Genomic DNA, 19,507 nt, shown 5'->3' with positions numbered 1-19,507 from the left:
CATGAACTAACACAGTGGTTCTCAACCTTCCTAATGCTGCGACCCTTTAATACAGTTCCTCATGTTGTGGCGACCCCCAACCATAAAATTATTTTTGTTGCTACCTCATAACTGTAATTTTGCTACTGTTATGAATCATAATGTAAATATCTGATATGCAGGATGTATTTTCATTGTTACAAATTGAACATAATTAAAGTATAGTGATTAATCACAAAAACAATATGTAATTATATATGTGTTTTCCAATGGTCTTAGGCGACCCCTGTGAAAGGGTCGTTCGACCCCCAAAGGGGTCTCGACCCACAGATTGAGAAGCGCTGAACTAACAGGTCGCTGGTTTGATTCCTGGTCAGGGCACATGCCCAGGTTGCAGGCTTGATCCCCAGTAGGTGGCTGTGCAGAAGGCAGCCAGTTGATGATGTTTCTCTCTCATCGATGTTTCTATTTCTTTGTGCCTCTCATTTCGTCTCTAAAAGTCAATAAAAGCATATTTTAAAAAAAAGTATTTAGAGTACCCTAGAAAAGTTGAAGAGGAATTTGTTGACTTTATCTGGTAGGGGAATGACATGAGGTCTGGCACAGCTTCATGGCTAATTAATGATGTAGGTCACTAAGTCCTTGGAGAGTGAAACTGTAGCCCCTATCTGATTTTAGCTTTGAGATCTATGGGTTATGGGACATTTGAGGGACATCTTTCATCCAGAAGCTGGGGTAAATTATTTTGTGGCTTTTTTTGGAGTTTTAATTAATAGTTGATTATTTTTTTAAAAAGGCCTACATACATGCTTTGAAAAACTTTGCTTCCACTCAAACTAGTCAGGCTTCCTTTATTGATGCTTTCCTTTCTCATTTAAAATTAACTTTTTTGATCCCCGGCATCTCCATAAATAAATAAATAAATAAATAAATAAATAAATAAATAAATAAATAAATAAATAAATAAATAAAATTAACTTTTTTGATCCCCGGCATCTCCATAAATAAATAAATAAATAAATAAATAAATAAATAAATAAAATTAACTTTTTTTTCCAAGTCTGGAATCTTAGAAAATCAGTTATTTTAAAAGTTTTCCTGGGGTCATATCTCTTCCTCAGACCTTAGAAGGCTGCTTTCTGGGTTTTTGGGATCTTAATAACATAAGAGATAAGTATAGGCCTCTGCTGAATGTAAATTTTATTAATAGGGCCAACTGAATATTATTTTAATAGATTCAGTAATCAGGTGGGTGGTGAAATATAACTTGGTAAATTTGGTAAGTCTTCTTTCAAGCAAAAGAATGTCTCTGTCATTGTTATGTAATAACTAGGGGCCCGGTGCACGAAATTTGTGCACAGGGGCGGGGGTGGGGGTGGGTGGATCCCCTCAGCCCAGCCTGCACCCTCTCCAATCCAGGACATCCCTCTCACAATCTGGGACCACTGGCTCCTAACTGCTCACCTGCCTGCCTGATCATCCCTAACTGCCCCCCCTGCCAGCCTGATCACCCCTAACTGCCTCTGCCTGCCGGCCTGGTTGCCCCCAACTGCCCCCCCCCCCCCCCCCCTTGCAGGCCTGGTTGCCCCATACAGCCTGCTGTTCAGTCGTTTGGTCGTCCCTCACTAACACCCCTGCCGGCCTGGTTGCCCCACGCAACCTGCTGTTTGGTCATCTGTCCGGTTGTTTCGGTTGTGACGGCCCCTGGCTTTTTATATATTAGGATAATAAGCATTGGCTATTTTTTTATGTTGAATTTATTTCTAAGTTATATAATAAGGAACTAATAAATGTACTGCAACGAGGGTAATAAAAGCCACTAGAAGCATAGCTCACATCTGTGCAGCAAAAGCTCCCTGAATTCAATGGGAGTTTTAAAACTTAATTCAAGGTTTTTTTATTTGTCTATCCTTACAAAAATTATTTATCCAACCTATTTAAGTTTTGCCACTTTTGTGTTTCCTCCCCCTTTCCATATTTTAAAGTAGAAATATATAGTTTTCTATTTTTATACCTTACACCTCTTGTATTTGTCAGCCACAAAAGCAATCTCCGTCTTTGTAGTTAAATCCCTTCACTCTTCCCAAGTTGAAGCCTGGTGGTTTGCTTATTGTTATCTTCAGCTTTTCTCATTAAGCTGAAGCAGGCAGTGGCCTAGCTGTGAGAACCAGAGGCGGGCTTTGTAGGAGTGGCCTATCAGGATCCACTGAGGGAGAGTAATTACTCCCCTCCTTTTTGTGTTCAAAATGATTGTGGTAAAGAATCAGTGGATTTAGACAAACGTTTATGTCATTAGATTTTAGAGGAAGAAGGAAACTTAGAGATGTAATTTTCAGATGAGAATCCCCTAGAGACTGCTGATTCATGTTCCTAACAGATAAAGCAAGAAGGCTTATTTTGCATTTTTCTTATAGAAACAGATCTAATTGTGTGTCCTTGAACAAAGAACAGTGCTCAGTTTTCTGGGAAGAGTCTTCTCTGACACTGAAAATAGTTCCCAGTGTGGTGAGGGACAGGGACAGCTGAGTCTGCCCAGTGACAGGGGAGTGACACCTACGGGACGCAGCCTGTGATCTGACATTTCCCTGAAGCTCCAAATGGAGAAAGTACAGAAAGCATCTAAGGCCTTAAAAAAATTACTTGAGCTCCGTTATGTAAATTGGATGAATTGGTCCTTTCTGGAAGATGTATAGGTTTTATATTTTCTAAGATTTCCCTATTTGAATTCTTCTGTGCTTAAGAATTGTGTATCTTTAAAATATTAAATATTTAGAAAGCTTTAGAATCCCATTGTCAATACAAAGAAAGCAAGCTCATTGGTTTGCAATTGGGGGCTTGCAGTTTGGGATAGATTCTCCTACCACACACCTGTCTTTTCACATACACTGTCTGTGTTTGCCACTGGGTTAGTGTGTGGCCTTGGGCAGGCCATTCGTCCTTCTTGGGTTACAACTGGTAGACCAGGCCAGTGGAATTGGGAGGCCTAGGAGAAATGCTGGGGCCATGCCAGCAGATGGGTGAGTGTGGGGATGTGGAGTATTCAAGTAATATTTGGGAATGCAGTGCATTTATTCCTTATTATACAATTTAGAAGTTTTTATCCATTGAAGGTGGTGGATTTAGGCATTATCAGAAGACAGGGCAGCCCTGGAGAACTGGGGTTCAGGAATGCTATGACCAATAGTCCAACAAGGATCAATGACCATAATAGTATGTAAAGTAGGAATTTGGGTTTTACAAGACCAGAAATTCAGTTTCCAGACTGGAATGCAAGGTCAGGACATAGGAGCAGCTAGAGTGCCCTTATGCTAAATCCCAAACTGGTGGGTGGAACTTTTAAAATCCTTCTGCCTGATCAGAATCACACTATAGAGACTGGGGATGGATGGTGGTTGGCTCTCCCCTTATCAGAGGATGAAGGGGCTCTGGTAGAAAAGGGGGTTTGAGAAGTTTGGGAATCGGGGGGTCTGACGGCAACAAAGGAAGGCTGACTGAGATTGGAACAGGTCTAATCATTGAATTTGGATTTCTGTCATTGAAATAACAATTTGTTGGTGCTGTTATTTAATCTCAACTGTGTCTTCTTTTAGAATATGGTATCTGCTATAGGATTAGCAGAGTATAGTCACTTAGTAGTTCTACAGCTGTAAAGTTTCAGAAGTGAATCTTCCCTTTAATCTAGTCCACTGTTTCTTCATGGGGGTGTTAATGGCATTGGCGTTAATGGCACTGGCACTTCGTTGGGCCAGACAGCTCCTAGTTGTAAGGAACTGTAGTGAAGGATGTTTAGCATTACTGGCCCTTGGGCATCCCTAAATCACTGTAACTAAACCAAAATCACCACTAATAAAATGCTGGGGTTTGCTTAAATATCCTAGTGTTGTTTTTTTTAAAAAAAGAGTGGAGCCTGGCCAGTGTTGCTCAGTGGTTGAGCATGGGCCTATGAACCAGAAGGTCTTGGTTCAATCAGGGCACATACCTGGTTTTGTGGGCTTGATCCTAGTAGGGGGCCTGCAAGAGGCAGCCTATCAATGATTCTCTCTCATCATTGATGTTTCTCTCCCCCCTCCTTCCCTCCCTTTCATTTCTAGATAAAGAAGAAAAAAGTTGAGAATGGTTATTTTAGTCTTAAGAATGTCCAGGAAGCTTTGCATTATTTAGTATTATGGTAGTTTTCTAAAAAGGAAAGAATATTTGAAGATTAAAAGGTTGTTTATGGCTTGAAATGAAGGACTTGCCCTTTTCAACTAAAAGCTCTGCTCTTTGTATTCCATGTAAATAGTTACTGAGAAACGATCTTCTCCAGGCAGTTGAAAGGCTAAATGTCTTGTCTTATTTCCTTGTGCAGTTGGACATGACTGGGGGAAAATGACCGAAGCCGTGCAGAATCACATTGGCTCCCTGAACTGGGGCTACCGCGTGGCTCTGCGGGAGAAGAAAGTCACCTATGAGAATGCGTATGGGCAGTTTGTGGGTCCTCATAGGATTAAGGTAATTGTGTGACAGCCTAAGTAGCTTCTTTTGGTTTGTGTTGGAGGCAAGGGAGGAAAGGAGAAGGGGATTATCCTCATGAAAGTAATAGCACTGTGACCCAGAGTGCCCAGTGTGGTGATTTTGCCATCACATCTCCTTGTGGGGCTTTCTTCTGTCGGGTTGGAGAGTAAGAGAACTAGATTCAGGGCCACACCATCTGGATTTGAGTCGTGGCTCTGCCATTTACTGGCATAGTGACCTTGACCAAGTCCCGTAATTGCTCAGAGCCTTAATATCTCTTATGTATTACCAAATTTATATGCGGATCAAATTGGACAATGTGGTAAATGGCCTTTATTAACTGTGAAGTTACAATTCTACGTCATGAGAACCATTAAAACCTGACATTTTGGTTCCTTTGTAGACAACGAATAACAAAGGCAAAGAAAAAATTTATTCAGCAGAGAGATTTCTCATTGCTACCGGTGAAAGGCCACGTTACTTGGGCATCCCTGGTGACAAAGAATACTGCATCAGCAGGTAAGGAAAAAATCGCAGGGAGAAAAGAAAAACCCATTGTGGATTTATGCTTTTGCTTTTGTCTTAAAACCCATTTTGTCCATTTCCTGTAACTTAGTGGATTTTTTTTTACCATATTTTTGCCCAAAGGGGCAGGGGGTTGGGAAAAAAGAGAAAGGAAAAATTATTTTAGATACGAGAATATTTTACAAATTAAAAACTATAAACATTGGTCATCTTACCACCCAGAGTTTACATCACTAACATATAGATGTATGCTTATATTGAAATTTATATATGTGTGAATATGTTTTATGAATGTATTTTATAAAACCAGAGGGACAGTCACAAACATTTTGTGAAATGATACATATGTGTGTATATATATAGGATCGTCTGTTACCTTACCCTTTAACACTTGCAGTGTGACACTGAAAGAATGAGAGGATGGCAGACCATTTAGATTTATCAAAGCTTGGTCCCTATTCACTGTTCAATTCCCTGTTCAAATGTTTGCAGTGTCAGTGTAGATGAATCTTCCGAAATAAGTGAGTCAAATAAGAAGGTTTTGCTAAGTGATTTATTTTTGTCCAAGTGATAATACTGGTGACATTGTTTTTCAGATGTTTTAAATTACCAAGACATTAAGATAGATTGTTGATAAACATGTCCTCTTGGATGCTTTTCCCCCAGTGTATCTGATTGTGTTATAGATTACTCTTTTCAGGCCTTTTTTGGGGGGGGGGGGGGAGGATTTATTTCCTCTGTGCTTCATATAGGGGCAGCTCTGATGGCAACTGTTGTCTTTGTTGTTTTGAATAGGCTCCCTTCTCAAAATTTAAAAAATTTATTTTCTAATGCTTATGTGATTTCACTCATATATTCAGCATTCTTCATTGAGCAAGAAGATTTTGTCAGATTTTACTTTTTATAATTGACGTTTACATACAAAGACTGTATGTTGGGTTTTTCCCCACTCTTGATAATTGGTATTCCAGATAAGAAGTACCAGATTTTCCACCTCAGGGAGAGCTGAGTGGTGGGATGAGGGTTTAGATTTTCAAATGTAGGATATTAAACACAGTAGTGAAGAATTGTTCCAGACAATTCAGCATCGGTTTGTTTGACTATGAGTTGGACTGTGGTCAGAAGTTACATAGTTTGCTGTGTTTGGCCCCAGGGTAGCTTGAGCTACTCCCCAAGCCACTGGGTGGGAACAAAGGGAGAGTCTAAGACCTTATAAAAACTTCTCATATTATGTATGTAGCTAAATAAATTTTTACATCTTAAAGGTGTCTCGCTCAGAAGAAAGTAAAAATATTTGCTTTGATTTGGTCATTATTCCCATGAACATTTTTTTTATTTCTGCCTTCTTTTTAAAATCTCTTTTCAGTGATGATCTTTTCTCCTTACCTTACTGCCCGGGCAAGACCCTGGTGGTCGGAGCATCCTATGTCGCTTTAGAATGTGCTGGGTTTCTTGCTGGCATTGGTTTAGATGTCACTGTTATGGTACGATCCATTCTCCTTAGAGGATTTGACCAGGACATGGCCAACAAAATTGGTGAACACATGCAAGAACATGGTGTCAAGTTTATAAAACAATTTGTACCAATAAAGGTAAGTGGAGTTGCCTATAAGTTTGTTGGTTCTATACACATATTAAAAGTTAGGAAATAGATTTCTATAGGTGATAGAAGCATCCTCTCAGAATTATAAACCATAAGGGACACTGTAATTCCTCAATTGTGTGGTAGTGGTATGTAAACTTGTACCTACCTACTGCCTAAATAGCTTTGTTCTTATTTGCAGAATAATTTCTTCATTACCTTTGGTTCTCTTCTGTTTAATACTTCCCTTTATGCATTCCTTTATTATCTTTGGTCTGTTATACTTTGTTCCTTCATACATACCAGTGATTTAAATAAGAGTTCAAGACTAGGCTGATTTAAAAAATTTTCCGTAAGACATTTCTCCTTGGTGTACAGTGTAGTCAGTAGATGTGCTATACTATTCTGGCTTCCTTGAATACAATTATCTATTTTTATTATATGGGGTGGCCTTTTTTGTTCATTTCATTTTCTCTTGAAAGGGCCGAACAATATGACAAGTTACATTGGGACTTCTTAATATTACCATGTTTGATATGTAAGAGTGACAGAATCAAACACTTTGTGAATCTCAGATTAATAGTTTCCTTTAGTGCAGGTGAGGATGGAACTGTTTTGTTAAAGTTAAGGAATTTTAGCTGTTATTTTAAAAATTGCTTCGTGGGTTAACATAGTTTCATTGTGTGACCATGAATCTCATAGTGTTGATAGCACATGGAACACTGAGGTCAGAATGGCATGGATTTAATACTGTTCTGCCAGTTTCTTGCCATATGACTTTGGGGGAATTACTTAACCTCTCAGAGCTTCAGTTTTCTTTTATAAAATTGGGATGATAATAGCACCTATCTCAGTTCTTGTGAAGATCGCAGTAGCTTACAGTTAGAAAGACGGTTCTGGCTCAGAGTAGGTCTAAGATGAATCTATCTCATAATAATGTAGTGAGGATTAAGTAACAAATGTCCTGAAGGTTATCAGTACTTATTGCTGTAGCTGTTTTTTAGGGAGTGGGGGTAGGTGATTAGAAAACAACGGCTATCAGTAATGCCATACTGATAGGAAAGCAGCATCTTTTTTTTTAATAACCTCTGGGGACTTGTGGGCCCCTTTGAGGACCTGGTGGACTATCCCTGGTGAAATAAACCTGTTTCTGTGTACATAACATCTTGCTGAGGTTACCAGGTGTCTGATTCCCCAGAGGCTAGTGTGAACGCTTGCTACATTATAAAGCGACTGAATGGAAGAAGCCTCTGCAGAGAGGAGGGATAGAGGGCATTTTGGGCAAAGAACAAAGTATGAGCAAAAATGCTGTTGGGAATAAAATTGTTCTAAATGCAGAAATTGTTCTAGATACAGAAAAAGCCTGACTGGAACAGAAAAGTGAGTAAGGCAGGAAGGAATTAGAGGTGGGGTGAGGCCCTTATAATTTTTAAGCAAATCTAAGCCATGGACCAGTTCAACTTTTCTCCAAAGATTAGAACATTATACCTTAAATTAAATGGGAAAGACATTTCTTATCTGTATAAGAAAGCAAGGGAGTTCAAGAAGGAAATCTTGACTGTCTATTTAGATGTTGAAAATAAAATCAATCGTGACAGTTTCCCACACAGCGGTTGTATTTTAAAGGGAGGGTAGACATTGCAGGTTATGTTTATGGATTTCTCCAGTAAATACTTTACGGAGACCCATGATTTGGCTGTCATTCAGGGACAACAAAGGTTCACTACATACTTGCCGAAGCCTCCAGGTAGTGGGGTTTCTTAGTCATTGTCACCAAGTTACCATGGACATCTATGTGTAGTAGGCTAGTATGTTCAGTCTCATCATAGCACAAGAACCAGGACTGCTCATTTCCTCCCTATATCCTTAACTGAAGACAGCCCATGGTGATGACAAACAGACACACCTCCTTGCCCGCTATGGTTTTTAGGGCTTTCTAGGTGTTATCTGTATCATGATTGATCTACCCTCATGTCTGTTCTTTGTATAGAGCTGAGCATCTGTCGTCAAAAGAGAACCTCTGAATATGAGCAGCAGTGGCTCTCCAGGGGCTTAGTGATTCTGGGTGACTTAAAAGACAGTTAGTCATTGGTTTGATTTTAGGGATTGTAGTCTGCTTTCTCTGGCTTTCCCTTTCACTTTTCTCTCTGAATTCTGCATAAGAACTGTGTGAAAGAAAACCCCTCTAGCAAACATTAAGCAGTGAGAAAAGGGATTAATAAGAGAATCACATTATCCTAATGATGCTGGGGTGAGGGAGATAGGACATGAAAGACCTTTCAAACCAGATTTTGTGTTAACGTTGGGTTAACCAGACAGAAAGGGAGAAAGTATCCACTTGATACATGTCTTTATCGTTGAGTAAGACCTTATCACTTTTATAGGTTGAACAAATTGAAGCAGGGACACCAGGCCGACTCAAGGTGGTGGCTAAGTCCACCAATAGTGACAAAATCATCGAAGGAGAGTACAATACGGTAAGGAACGGATATAGATCCAGGTTCATACTTTATTTTAGATTTCAGATTTCTCCATTGTAACTTAAAATATTGTTTGTTAAATGGCTGTAAAAGGGCATCAGCATTTTTAAATGAGCTAGAATTTCTCTGTCCCATGTTCTTCCCTTTTAACTCCCCAGCCCACCATTGTTTTTTCTTTATTGATTAAGGTATTACATATGTGACCTTATCTCCCCATTGCTCCCCTCTCCCCCCCGCACCCCTCACTCATGCCCTTACCCCCCAGGTGTCTGTGTCCATTGGTTAGGCTTATATGCATGCATACAAGTCCTTTGGTTGATCCAGCCCAATACTTTTAATGTTTAAAATAACTGAATTCGGTCATAGGCTATGCTGTCTTTGTCTTTAATCTTGTCTAGATTAATTGAGGAATTGTTAACTTCCTTTTTCTTAATAAGAAATGGATAAGGATTTCTGCTATATCATGTTTGAAGGATTTTTTTTTTTAAACATTGTAATTTGTTTTAACTCTTGCATTATTTTCTTAATGAAATTTCTTTCCAGGTCTGGATAAATCAGGTTGGCTTAATAAGCAGAAAAAATAATGATTAAATAACTCATGCAGAGCCTTTTTGTTATAAGTCACTACCTATATGTTAATTTTTTTTTCAGGTATTGCTGGCAATAGGAAGAGATGCTTGCACAAGAAAAATTGGCTTAGAAGCCGTGGGTGTAAAGATAAATGAAAAGTAAGAAAAAAACCTTTATTATATCTTATCGAATACTATTTCAGGTACTTATAATATTGATTATTGCTGGAGTTTTGATTTTTAAAGTTAATTTTTATCATAGTTGAAGAGTTCTCTTTTTAAGTTCAGAAAAAGTCTTCCAGCGCCACTCATACATAGTATTTTCTGTTTTCCTTTTTTCTTTTCAAAATCGAATTGAGAGCTATATTGGCTTACTTTTTGTTTCTTTAGTGTGTATGTGTACAGAAAAAGATCCATCCATGGTTAATTGTAGGAATATGCTTTAGCTTCACTCAGCATGTAGATTTGAACCATGTTTAAAGCTACCAGGTTTTAAGGTCACTAGGACTAGGGTGGTCACTACATTTCTAGTGATAGCTGCAGGTATGAAAACGCATTTCTTCAAGGCTTTTAAAAGTTAAAGTCCTCCCATCTCTCTCCCAATTTTTTTGAGGGGGAGGCAATCAGAATTTTTGGTGGCCTTGTTTTGACAAGGCTTAAAAAAAAAAAAAAAGAGGTAAAGTCCTTTGGACTGTACTGCACCAGATAATTGAGACTCTGGTATCTGCTTATGGGAGCAGCATGGGGTATTTCCCAATACCGCCTGTCTTACATCCAAGTATAAAAGCACCTGCTGTGAACGGCAAGCTCCCTTGGAGTAATGGCAAGCTCTTAATCCTTGCAGGAATCACATCTATTCAGGAGAAGAGATTTCTAATCTTACTGTGAAGATTATTTTTTCTTCCTTTTTTTCATAACTTGCTAGCCTGTTTCCAATTAGATCTAAGGTGTAGATTTCATATAATGTTAATAGTTATTCTGTATTTACTGTGAGCCATGAACTGTTGTGCTGAATGTTTTATTCACATTCACATTGAATCCTCACAATCCCTTACGGTAGATAGAGATGGTGTTCTTTTTCTTCCTACTATTATTCCCATCATCATTATTCCCATTTACTAGTATATGTGGGGGGTATGAAGCTTAGAGATAGTAAATAGCTCTCCCAAGATCAAAGAGGTAATAACTAACAGACCTGGTTATTACAGTTTACAATTCTTATTCTTAACTGCTATGTTCCATTTTATCCATTCCAGGGTTTCTGTCAAGTTTTCTTATTCCTTTATTTTTCAGAATAGCAGCGAGAATGGTCTCTAAGCTTTTATTTCTTCTGAAATAAATAAAGTTGTTTTGTTTGGTGTAATACATTAGAACATTGTCCCCAGCTGGAGTCATAATTTTGGGATAAAGGGGATTTTGTCCTACTTAATTATTAATGGTAATTAATGATGATTTTTAATGGGATCAATTTGCAGGAACGGAAAAATACCTGTCACAGATGAAGAGCAGACCAATGTGCCTTACATTTATGCCATTGGTGATATTCTGGAGGGGAAGCCGGAGCTCACCCCTGTAGCCATCCAGGCGGGAAGGTTGCTGGCTCAGAGGCTCTACGCTGGCTCCACTGTCAAGGTGAGTGACACTTCACCCACTGAAATACTGTTTTTAATAATATGCCCAGTTCTCTATTTAGGGATAGTTGGGAAGTTTCCCAGGTCTTAAATAATTTACTTACTTTGATGATGGCATCCTAGATGTGCTTTATTACTGAATTCCAAATGACATTGTTAGGAATGCTGTACCTTTGTGATTTTATTAAGAAAACTGTCACTCTTGGAATTACAATAAGAATAAAATGAGCTTGATTAATCAAGTTTCAGCACTGTTATGTTCCATTTACACATAATAGTTGCATTTTATATCAGTTTTATTATTATTAAGGTAAGAAATCTTGTTGTGATACCTATGTAGGGTATGTAAAAGGATTTGGGGATCTAGGGAATAATGCCAGTGTACAGAGCTGCTTAAATCAGTGTTCAGGCTTTATTTCCCTGTCCTTTCTAAAAATTGGTCGTCTGTGCTTAGAATGTTGAATGTGTTCTATTAATAACTTAATGTGGTTTTTAAAAATCAAAGTAGATAAATTGAAACTCTTAGGTATCTGTCATGGGACCAGTTACTGAGTGTATGTCTGCTCATGGTGATTTTGCTTGGGGGGGGAGGGGGGGAGAGGGGGTAATGGGGAGTGACAGCTGATGGGTATAAAATTTCTTTTTCTGGTGATAAAATCTTCTGGATTAGATTGTGGTACTAGTTGCATACTTTGTGACTATACTGAAACCACTGAATTGTAAACTTTGAAAAGTGAATTTTATGGTACAAGAATTCTATTTCAAATGTTAAAAAAAGTAAGGGAGGGAGGGAGGGAGGGAGGGAGGGAGGGAGGGAAGGAAGGAAGGAAGGAAGGAAGGAAGGAAGGAAGGAAGGAAGGAAGGAAGGAAGGAAGGAAGGAAGGAAGGAAGGAAGGAAACACGGAAGGAAGGAAACACTAGCACTGAGAAAGAACACCCAAGTAAGATACAAACTTGGAATGGGGCGGGGAGAAGAGGGCTCCCCAAGGCTGAAAAAAATGTTTTATTTTGCATTCATTTTCTGGAAGGTATTTTTACTGAATATAGAGTTCTAGATTTACAGCGTTTCTTTAAATATTTTAATGATTTTTCCATTGTCTTGTGGCTGCAGAGATTCTAAAGAGAAATGCACTATCATTTCTATGTTTGTTCCTCTTAAGATTTTCTTTTTGTCATTTTTTTTAGCAGTTTGAATATTGCATGCCTTGCCATGCTTTTCTTTATAACTATTCTGCTTGTGATGTGTCCAAGATTCTTGGATTTATCTGTTTAATAGTTTTCACCAAATTTGGAAAATTTTCAGGCATTCAATTATCTTTTTATTATTTTTTTTAATCCTCACCAGAGGATATTTTTTCCATTGATTTCTACAGAGGGTTGAAGGGAGGAGAGAAACATTGAAGTGAGAGAGACACATTGATCCATTGGTTGCCTCCTACACATGGTGACTGGGGATAGGGAACCTGCAACAGAGGTATATGCCCTTGACTTGGAATCTAACCCCAGACCCTTCAGTCCACAGGCTGATGCTCTTAACCACTGAGCAACTGGCCAGGGCTTCAATTATTTTTTTCTGTCTACTCCCGTTTTTGTTTTCCCTTAGACTCCAATTAATGAATATTGGTTCACTCGATACTATCCCATGATCTCTGATGCTCTGCTCCTGTGTCCATTTCCTCCCCACCCCGACCCCATCTCAGTGCTCCATTTTCTTAGAAAACCTATTGCCATGTCTTCAAGTTCACTGATTTTTTTTTTCTTCTGCACTCTCTTGGGCTATAATCCCAATCTGTGTGGTTTGCAGTTCAAATAGTCTTTTTCATCTCTATAAGTTTTATTTATTAAAATAAATTTTTCTTTTTTTCTCCTCAGCAGGTTGATGGTTTCCTTTACCTGGTTGAATAGACAGAACATATTTGTAATAGTTCTTTTAATGTCCTCAGCTAATTCCATCACCTTTTGTTCAGTGTTTGTTTCTGTTGGTTGATTTTTCTCGTGGTATTGGTTCACATGTTCCTGCTCTTTTGCATGTCCAGATACTGTTGGGTGGACGCAGATACTGTATATTTTACATTGTTCAGTGCTGGGTTTTGTTGAGTTCTTTTATACAGTGTTAGGATTTGTTCTGACAGTTCGTTAAGTTACATAGGGTTAGTTTTATCCCTTTTGTAACTTGCTTTTAAGCTTTTTTAGGGTTCGGCTACAGCAACCTTTCACCGAGGGCTTAGTTTCAACCATTAAATTGATGCCTTTGGGCATCAATTAACCCCATTTCTCTCACATGATGAATTCTTTCTGCTTTGACTCTGGGAACAGGAACTATTTCCAGTCCTGTTGGAGCTCTGGTCATTTTGGAGCCTACTGCTTTCCAGTGGTTCTTTCCTCTGAGGCGTTTACAGATCAGTACTCAGCCCAGATCCCAGGAGTTCTTGTCCAGCTCTGCTGGCTTCAGGGCTCTGCCCTGCAGCTGCTGCCAGATGTTTAAACAGTGTTGCTTCATATCTGTCTGGTTTTCTAGTTGTGTAAAGCAGTGAGGTAGGTCTGGTCCCGGGTACACTATTGTGGCTGTCAGTGGAGATCTGCCTTTACTGTTGAATCAGAATTCCAAAGGTTTATGTTCTTCTTAGAGAAAAAGGATTCTATTTACTGTTTGCACAGGGAGACTCATTTTAAAGATTTCACCCTACTGTTTTAGAGAGTGAGAATTCAACTTCTCATATTTTAAATGCAGAATGGCTCACCTCTGTGGGTAAATGTGACTGGGTAGGTTTTCATCAAACAGCATTTACAAACATTTTGCATTTATATAATAACAGAATTCGCATCAGCATATTAAAGACTGAGATATTTGGTAATTAAGAAACATTTATTTGCTTAATACAGCATTTTACAACTTCTTTGACTTCAGAATCTGTTTGTCATCTATGTCTATTATCATAAAATGTGCTTTGGAAATAGAATCCTTAACTTTTTTTGTTTCTCTAGTTTTCATTTCACTTTAATTGCTGCATATTGTTACATGGAGTGTATGTACTACAGAACTACTTCCTTATTTGCACTTTAAAGCTGCTCCATATTGCCACTATTGAAGAGAGCTACAGCATTGCTCAGTTAATGCACGCAGCTGTTTCTGTATGTTATTATAGATGTCTAAGAATAGGTTTATTGGGCCAAAAGGTATAAAATATTTTTATGACTCTTAATATGTATTGCCTAATTAATTTCCCATAGAAGTCTATTAGTTTCTGTCACCGATAATGAGACCATCAGCTTTGAGTACACTTGTATTGTTTTTGGCTGCTTTATTAAAGGTAGAGAAAGTATGTCCTTGTTGTTAACATCCATGAATCATTTATTCATGACTAGTCTTGCCAGACATTAAACCTCTGCCAAAACTTCATGACATCGGTTCATGGTTCTCATGTGATAGGTTTATACCTGGGATTGTTGTGACTTCCCATATTTTTGGTAGAAATTTATTAGTCTGCTTTTCTCACCTAATTTTGAACCTTTTTGAAGCATACCCTTTTTTTGAGTTATAACTTCTCTTGTAACTCTTCTCCATTTTGAAATAGTGTGACTATGAAAATGTTCCAACAACTGTATTTACTCCTTTGGAATATGGTGCTTGTGGTCTTTCTGAAGAAAAAGCTGTGGAAAAATTTGGGGAAGAAAATATTGAGGTAAGTTCTACTCTACTGCTTTCAAAATTAAAAATAATTTCAAGCATACAGAAAAGTAGGAAAATTGTACAAAGAATTTTTGTACAATTATCCAGATCCATATACTATTAATATTTGTTTTTTACATTGCATAGTCTCTCTTTCTCTATTTCTGTGTATCTGTGTGTATTTTCTTTCCTGAACCATTTGCAAGTAAGTAGAATGCCTCTTTTCTCCTAAACATTTCAGCATATATTTCCTATGAATAAGAGCATTTTCTTATAAAATCACAGGATAGTTACCACATTTAGGAAACTTAATATTGATACAACTAGAGGCCTGGTGCACAAATTCGTGCATGGTGTGGTCCCTAGTCCTGGCCGGTGATCAGTGCTGATCAGGTTCCCCGCCTTCCCACCTTCCCCTCTCCTTCCCTCGCCACCCACATCCGCTGCCACCCACCCCCGGTTCCCCTTCCCAGCCCAGGGGCCTGGCTCTGATCAGGCGATCGGGGCCTGCAGGCTCGGGGCAGCTCCTCTGTTGAGCATCTGTCCCCTGGTGGTCAGTATGCATCATAGCGACTGGTTGTTTGCTAGGCTTTTATATATAGAGATGGATACTTTTATGTGATCTACCTTCTATTTTTCAGTTTCATCAGTTGATCTAATAATACTTGCTTCTACTTTTTAAAACCAATTTTACTGGTTTCTTTTTATTATTAAAACAATATTGTTGGAAATAGGAAAAATATAGGAAAACACAAAGAAAAAAAATAAAAATTAACTTAATTTCTGCTGTTCTATTAGGTTTTGACCCTCTGCTGTTATCCTCTAATTTACACTAACTTTTATCATATAGTCAAGGAAAATGCACATAAAGTGCACTATTTTCATATACACAAATAATGCTACACAAAATGACTGCTGCTTTTTAAATCATTTGAGGAAAAGTTTTTAGTAAAAACTTCTAAAAGACCAGAGTAAGTTTCAGGATGTGAATTTATTTTAAATCTCTTACCAATCCTTTTCTTTATTATGTGCATTAGTAATAGCATGTAATATCTTGGTCTAGGAGTAATATTAACTTTTTTCTGATTCTAAACATAGTGTATCCTTGTTATAGGAAGCTCAAAAACATAAAAAAGGAAATTTTCATTCATGAAGTAGTAATTGGTGTTAATATTTTGGCATATTCTGGTCTCTAAGTATTTATGTATGTTTTTATATATTGAATGCATGTATAATTTTGTGTAGGTACATATATCTTAATTTTTAATTTTATTTTTTAAAATATATTTTATTGATTTTTTACAGAGAGGAAGCGAGAGAGATAGAGAGTTAGAAACATTGATGAGAGAGAAATGACTGATCAGCTGCCTCCTGCACACTCCCTACTGGGGATGTGCCCACAACCAAGGTACATGCCTTTGACCGAAATCAAACCTGGGACCCTTGAGTCCACAGGCTGACGCTCTATCCACTGAGCCAAACCGGCTAGGGCTATATCTTAATTTTTTTAAAAGTGTGATTAAGTTATGTGCAGTATTTTGGCCTACTTTACAATAATATTAGATCATGAGCATTTCCCCCTAAAAACATCATTTTTAAAATGACTTGTGTAATTCTTTTAAGGATGCTATACAATAATTTGTTGTGGCATTCTTTATAGTGAAAACCTGTTTACAGTTTTTTACTATTAATAGAATGATGAACCTCTTCATTGTTCACTGTCTGTTTCTCTGATTATTTTCTGAGAATAGATTCCTATAAAGAGGTATTTAAATTTTAAGGTTCTTAATATACATTGCATATTTCTTGGCAGACCATCTTTGGATTTTGTTTTATTAGAATTTGCATTTTTTACTATATGAATAATGCATTTGTGTTGAAATTTTGGAACATGAAAAGGAAATAGGGAACAGTTACTCTTTTTTTTGGTAACTAATTATTAGCAATTGGGTAAAATTTCTTTAATCATCTTTTTCCTATATAATTGTTATCATACTATGATATACATTCAATTTGGTAACTCATATTTTAAGAAAAATTTACATCATTTTTATAATTTAAAAGAACACTTATAATGTCTACAAGATTAGTATGTTTTTAAAAGGTAGCTAACCATATATGTTTCAAATTGAGGCTAGCAGTTAGAGGAGAAAATAAATCCCTTTAGTCATTCAGCACTTAAGTTTACGAAACATCAATAAGGATGTTTGTGTCCTTCCATTTGCCTACCTTCCCTCCCTCCTCTGCTTCCCTTCGATACTCCTGGTGAATAATGTCAATGGAGGGAATGTCTTTGGAAGCATTAAGCAAGAAAACTTGATAATTGCTATAATTGTTGCTGGCACTTGACTTGTTTCATGCCCAAAGTTGTCCTTCCTCTCAGGTAACAAAATAGAGGTTTATTGTGTTGTTGTTTTTAAATTCGTATGATAATGCAAGACAGCATGTAATGACATGGCTTCTTTCTCTCATTTGCTAGCTCTTTATTGTTATTATGACTTAACGTTTACTCTTTAGCCTGAGTTGTAATTAAGGGATGCGCTTATAGCAAAAGGAGCTGACAACAGAACTTTTAAAGTCATTTACTTTCTGACTAGTTCCTATTTATTTCATGAATTTTTTGGGAGGTGTTTTGTGTTTTCTTAACTTTGATTTTTCAATTGCAGTTGACATTCAATCTTATTTTATATTAGTTTCAGATGTACAGCATAGTGGTTAGTTATCCTATATAATAAAAGCCTAATATGCTAAGTGTCTGGTCCTCTGGTCAGCTTTTCAACCAATCAAAGTGTAATATGCTAATGATATGCTAAGGCCGCTCAACTGCTTGCTATGACGTGCACTGATCACCAGGGGGCAGAAAGTTGACCAGTCGACCAGTTGCTATGATGTGCACTGACCACCAGCAGGGAGACGCTCCAACTGGTAGGTGAGCTTGCTGCTGGAGTCCAGCTGATCAGGACTGAGTGAGATGGGCTGGACATGCCCTGGAGCCCTCCCGCAGTCCCTCCCATGGCTGGCCAACCTCCCATGTCTCTCCCCGGCCCCGATCGTGCACCAGTGGGGTCCCTCGGCCTGGCCTGCACCCTCTCGCAATCCAGGACCCCTTGGGGGATGTCAGAGAGCAGGTTTGGGCCCGATCCTGTAGGCCTGGCTGAGAGACCCCACTGGTGCATGAATTCATGCACCAGGCCTCTAGTGTAATTTATAAAGTGATTCCCCCCCCCCCGCCACCCGCATCAGTCTAGTACCCACCTAGCACCATGCATAGTTATTAGAATATTATTGACTATATTTTCTATGCTGAACTTTGACATCTCTGAATATTTTGTAACTACCAATCTGTATGTCTCAATCCCTTCACTTTTTTTACCCAGTCCCCTAACTCTCCTCCCCTCTGGAAACCATCAGTTAGTTCTCTGAGTCTGTGAGTCTGTGTCTGTATGAATTCTATTGCTTAGTGAAAGTCTAAATACTAAAGAGCTTCCATTGTCTTTGTGCCAGAGCTAGTGTTTGACAAACATGCTTCCTAAGATGATGAGTCTAATTGTGCTTATATCCTCTTAGGTTTACCATAGTTACTTTTGGCCGTTGGAATGGACGGTTCCATCAAGAGATAGCAACAAATGCTACGCAAAAATAGTCTGTAATATGAAAGACAGTGTAAGTACAATTCTCATTTAATCCTTTCAGCTAACTTCATTTTGTTTTTAATATGTAGCTATATTTTGATCACATGTTTACACACTACACTTCTTTCCTGTTTTACCTGTCGGTCTCCCCAGCTGCATAGACCTCTGAGAGCAAGGACCATGGTGACACAGTGCTCTCCCCCCAGCTTCACCGGCACAGAGCCCTACACATAGGAGGCAGGCAGCTAAACTTGCTGAGTGAAGGAGCCATAGGGACAACTTGAGAACTCTTTGTGTTTGTGTGTATGAAAGGAAACCAATAAAGTCATCAATGACCTAAAAATGGCAAAAAGAAAAGAACAGGAGTACTGCAAGTTTATATCCTAAGCAGCTGTCCCAAATGAGAAAGCGGTAATGGGAAGACCTCTTAATTGGGTTCTGGTTTAAGGTTTCATTATCATCTGATTTAAGGCTGCATGTGTCAGTTGATAATGAAGGCCTAGGGGCAAATTCTTTGACCTCACAGTTTGTCTCCGTACGTACAAAGCGAGTGAATAGTCATTGGTTTTCAAACTTTTCTGACTGCTCCCTCCATTTTATATTGTAACCCAGGGCACGTATTTGTTGTGCACATACTCTGTAAGTATTGTGAATTAAATCTTATGAGAACTGGTATTTTTAACTTAGCTAGGCTCTTACTTTAAGAAAAAATACAAATGATGCTAAAGAAACCATATATTAAAAGCCTAATAAACTCATAATTTTCTTATGTGGGATTGAATATAATTAAGCTATATATCCTGTTGAGAAGTTACTGCTCTCGACAGTAGCACAGTAGCAGATTGCTTTTTGCAGAACCCAGGGTTCTAGGAAAACCTGGATCCTGTGCAAAAAGACATCATCATAGATACATTTAATAAGTGAATATACTAGGATAACCATAAC

The 19,507-nt window shown here is 38.2% G+C and overlaps 1 protein-coding gene across 3 annotated transcripts in view; it reads left to right on the top strand.

Annotated features, from left to right (window-relative positions):
* Positions 1-19,507, top strand: part of TXNRD1 (thioredoxin reductase 1) — a 56,568-nt gene that overhangs the window by 23,642 nt on the left and 13,419 nt on the right. For all 3 annotated transcript variants that reach the window (XM_059681793.1, XM_059681794.1, XM_059681792.1), the window contains exons 5-12: positions 4,328-4,470; positions 4,877-4,992; positions 6,365-6,590; positions 8,965-9,057; positions 9,712-9,788; positions 11,105-11,261; positions 14,836-14,943; positions 18,498-18,593. In XM_059681793.1, coding sequence (XP_059537776.1) covers positions 4,328-4,470; positions 4,877-4,992; positions 6,365-6,590; positions 8,965-9,057; positions 9,712-9,788; positions 11,105-11,261; positions 14,836-14,943; positions 18,498-18,593 — 1,016 coding nt within the window. The remainder of the gene's footprint in view (positions 1-4,327; positions 4,471-4,876; positions 4,993-6,364; positions 6,591-8,964; positions 9,058-9,711; positions 9,789-11,104; positions 11,262-14,835; positions 14,944-18,497; positions 18,594-19,507) is intronic.

Source organism: Myotis daubentonii, chromosome 2 (assembly GCF_963259705.1).
Source record: "Myotis daubentonii chromosome 2, mMyoDau2.1, whole genome shotgun sequence".
NCBI classification, from domain to species: Eukaryota; Metazoa; Chordata; class Mammalia; order Chiroptera; family Vespertilionidae; genus Myotis; species Myotis daubentonii.
The sequence above is the reverse complement of the archived record's forward strand: the minus strand, read 5'-3'. Positions and strand labels throughout refer to the sequence as shown.